This window comes from Polistes canadensis, unplaced genomic scaffold (assembly GCF_001313835.1).
Source record: "Polistes canadensis isolate GaletaPanama2010 unplaced genomic scaffold, ASM131383v1 scaffold_539, whole genome shotgun sequence".
Lineage (NCBI taxonomy): Eukaryota > Metazoa > Arthropoda > Insecta > Hymenoptera > Vespidae > Polistes > Polistes canadensis.
In genome coordinates, this window is record NW_014570086.1 from 28,399 (window position 1) to 29,799 (window position 1,401).

Genomic DNA, 1,401 nt, shown 5'->3' on the forward strand with positions numbered 1-1,401 from the left:
GTTCCCACCGCTAGATAAACTAATGAGTCATCTCACTAGCACGGCTAGAGCACTGGAACATATCGAGACTCGTAGGTCTTACGAGGGATTCAAAAAGACATCTCAACGAGCCAAATCTCCCTTCACAAGGTCCTACGCAAGGGCCTTAAACGTAAAGGCTGAGGCTACTACGCCTACACCTATATCTCATTCTACACGATCATCAAGAATTTAAATGAACAGAAGAAGGAGAAGGTCATAGCAGAATCTCGCCTATGTTATAACTGTTTAGGCAGGCATAACGTTAGGCAATGTAGGAGTACTAAGCGATGCAAYCAGTGTGGAGATCGGCACCACACGCTCATACATCCCGAGAAAAGGATGACATCGTCCAGGACATCTCCTCCTACAACTAGAACATCTCCTCCATTGTCTAGGACATCTCCTCCTATATCAAGGACATCTCCTCCAACATCGTCTAGGACATCTCTTCCTACATCAAGATCATCGCTGCCAATCTCAAGGACTTCAAGCTCTYTCTCAGAGACAACACAGACATCTCAGAGAGTCTCGTCCTCGCAGGGCTCACGGGTATCGTCGGATGAGTCACCGAGAGAGAATCGTCGTAAATCTTCCAAAAAGTCATCTTTTCGCCGATCCTCTAGTCCGAAGTCATCATCATCCACTTCCGGTACATTGACTCCCAGACCTCCCTCCAAACCGAAGGCTTCTGTTCATGGCTCCTCTCACAAGTCATCTTCAGCTCAATCATCTCCTCCTAAGTCCATACCTACCAAGAAGAGTTCTTCTCAGAACTCTTCAAAAAAGGCGTCCTCAGAATGAGGAGTAGGTAGGACATCTCATTACCCACATCGTCCTCTCAGATCCATTTTAAAATCGACCATCTCATCTTCCTCAAGSTCCTCTCAGACGAACAAACGAGTCAGATTTTCGTCACCTATCTCAGACATCGATTGTTCGTCTAATCCATCGCTTTCAAGGTGCTCTCGAGCTCCAGTACTCTTAGCTACTTGTAAAGCTTTTGCCATATCTTCAAATGGATCGCCTAAGTTRGTACGTYKTCTCATTGATCCTGGATCAGAGTTGACTTTAGTTTCTTCTAAAATCATAGCTAAGCTAAAGCTTAGCCGTTCTCCAGGAAACACTTCTATTCAGGGTGTGGGTAGTACATCTTCAGGAGCGAACCAAGGTCAGGTGTCCTGGGTCCTCCAGTCGACATACTCGTCATCTCGGGCTCATCTTAAGGCATTCATTTTGTCAAAAGTCACATCTCAGTTGCCGTCGTCTGTAATATCAGAGAAAGATTGGCCTCATCTCAGATCYCTTAAATTAGCGGATCCTGACTTTCTCACTCCAGATCACATTGACATTCTCATTGGTGCTGATAATCTCAGAAGAGTT

At 45.6% G+C, this 1,401-nt stretch overlaps 1 protein-coding gene across 1 annotated transcript; it reads left to right on the forward strand.

Annotated features, from left to right (window-relative positions):
- Positions 1–360: 360 nt before the first annotated feature.
- Positions 361–1,398, forward strand: LOC106792664 (A-agglutinin anchorage subunit-like; the record flags this gene model as incomplete). The annotated part of the gene is made up of 2 exons (XM_014759161.1): positions 361–809; positions 900–1,398. Coding segments are annotated over exons 1-2 (948 nt in total), but the record flags the coding sequence as incomplete, so codon positions are not given.
- Positions 1,399–1,401: the final 3 nt, after the last annotated feature.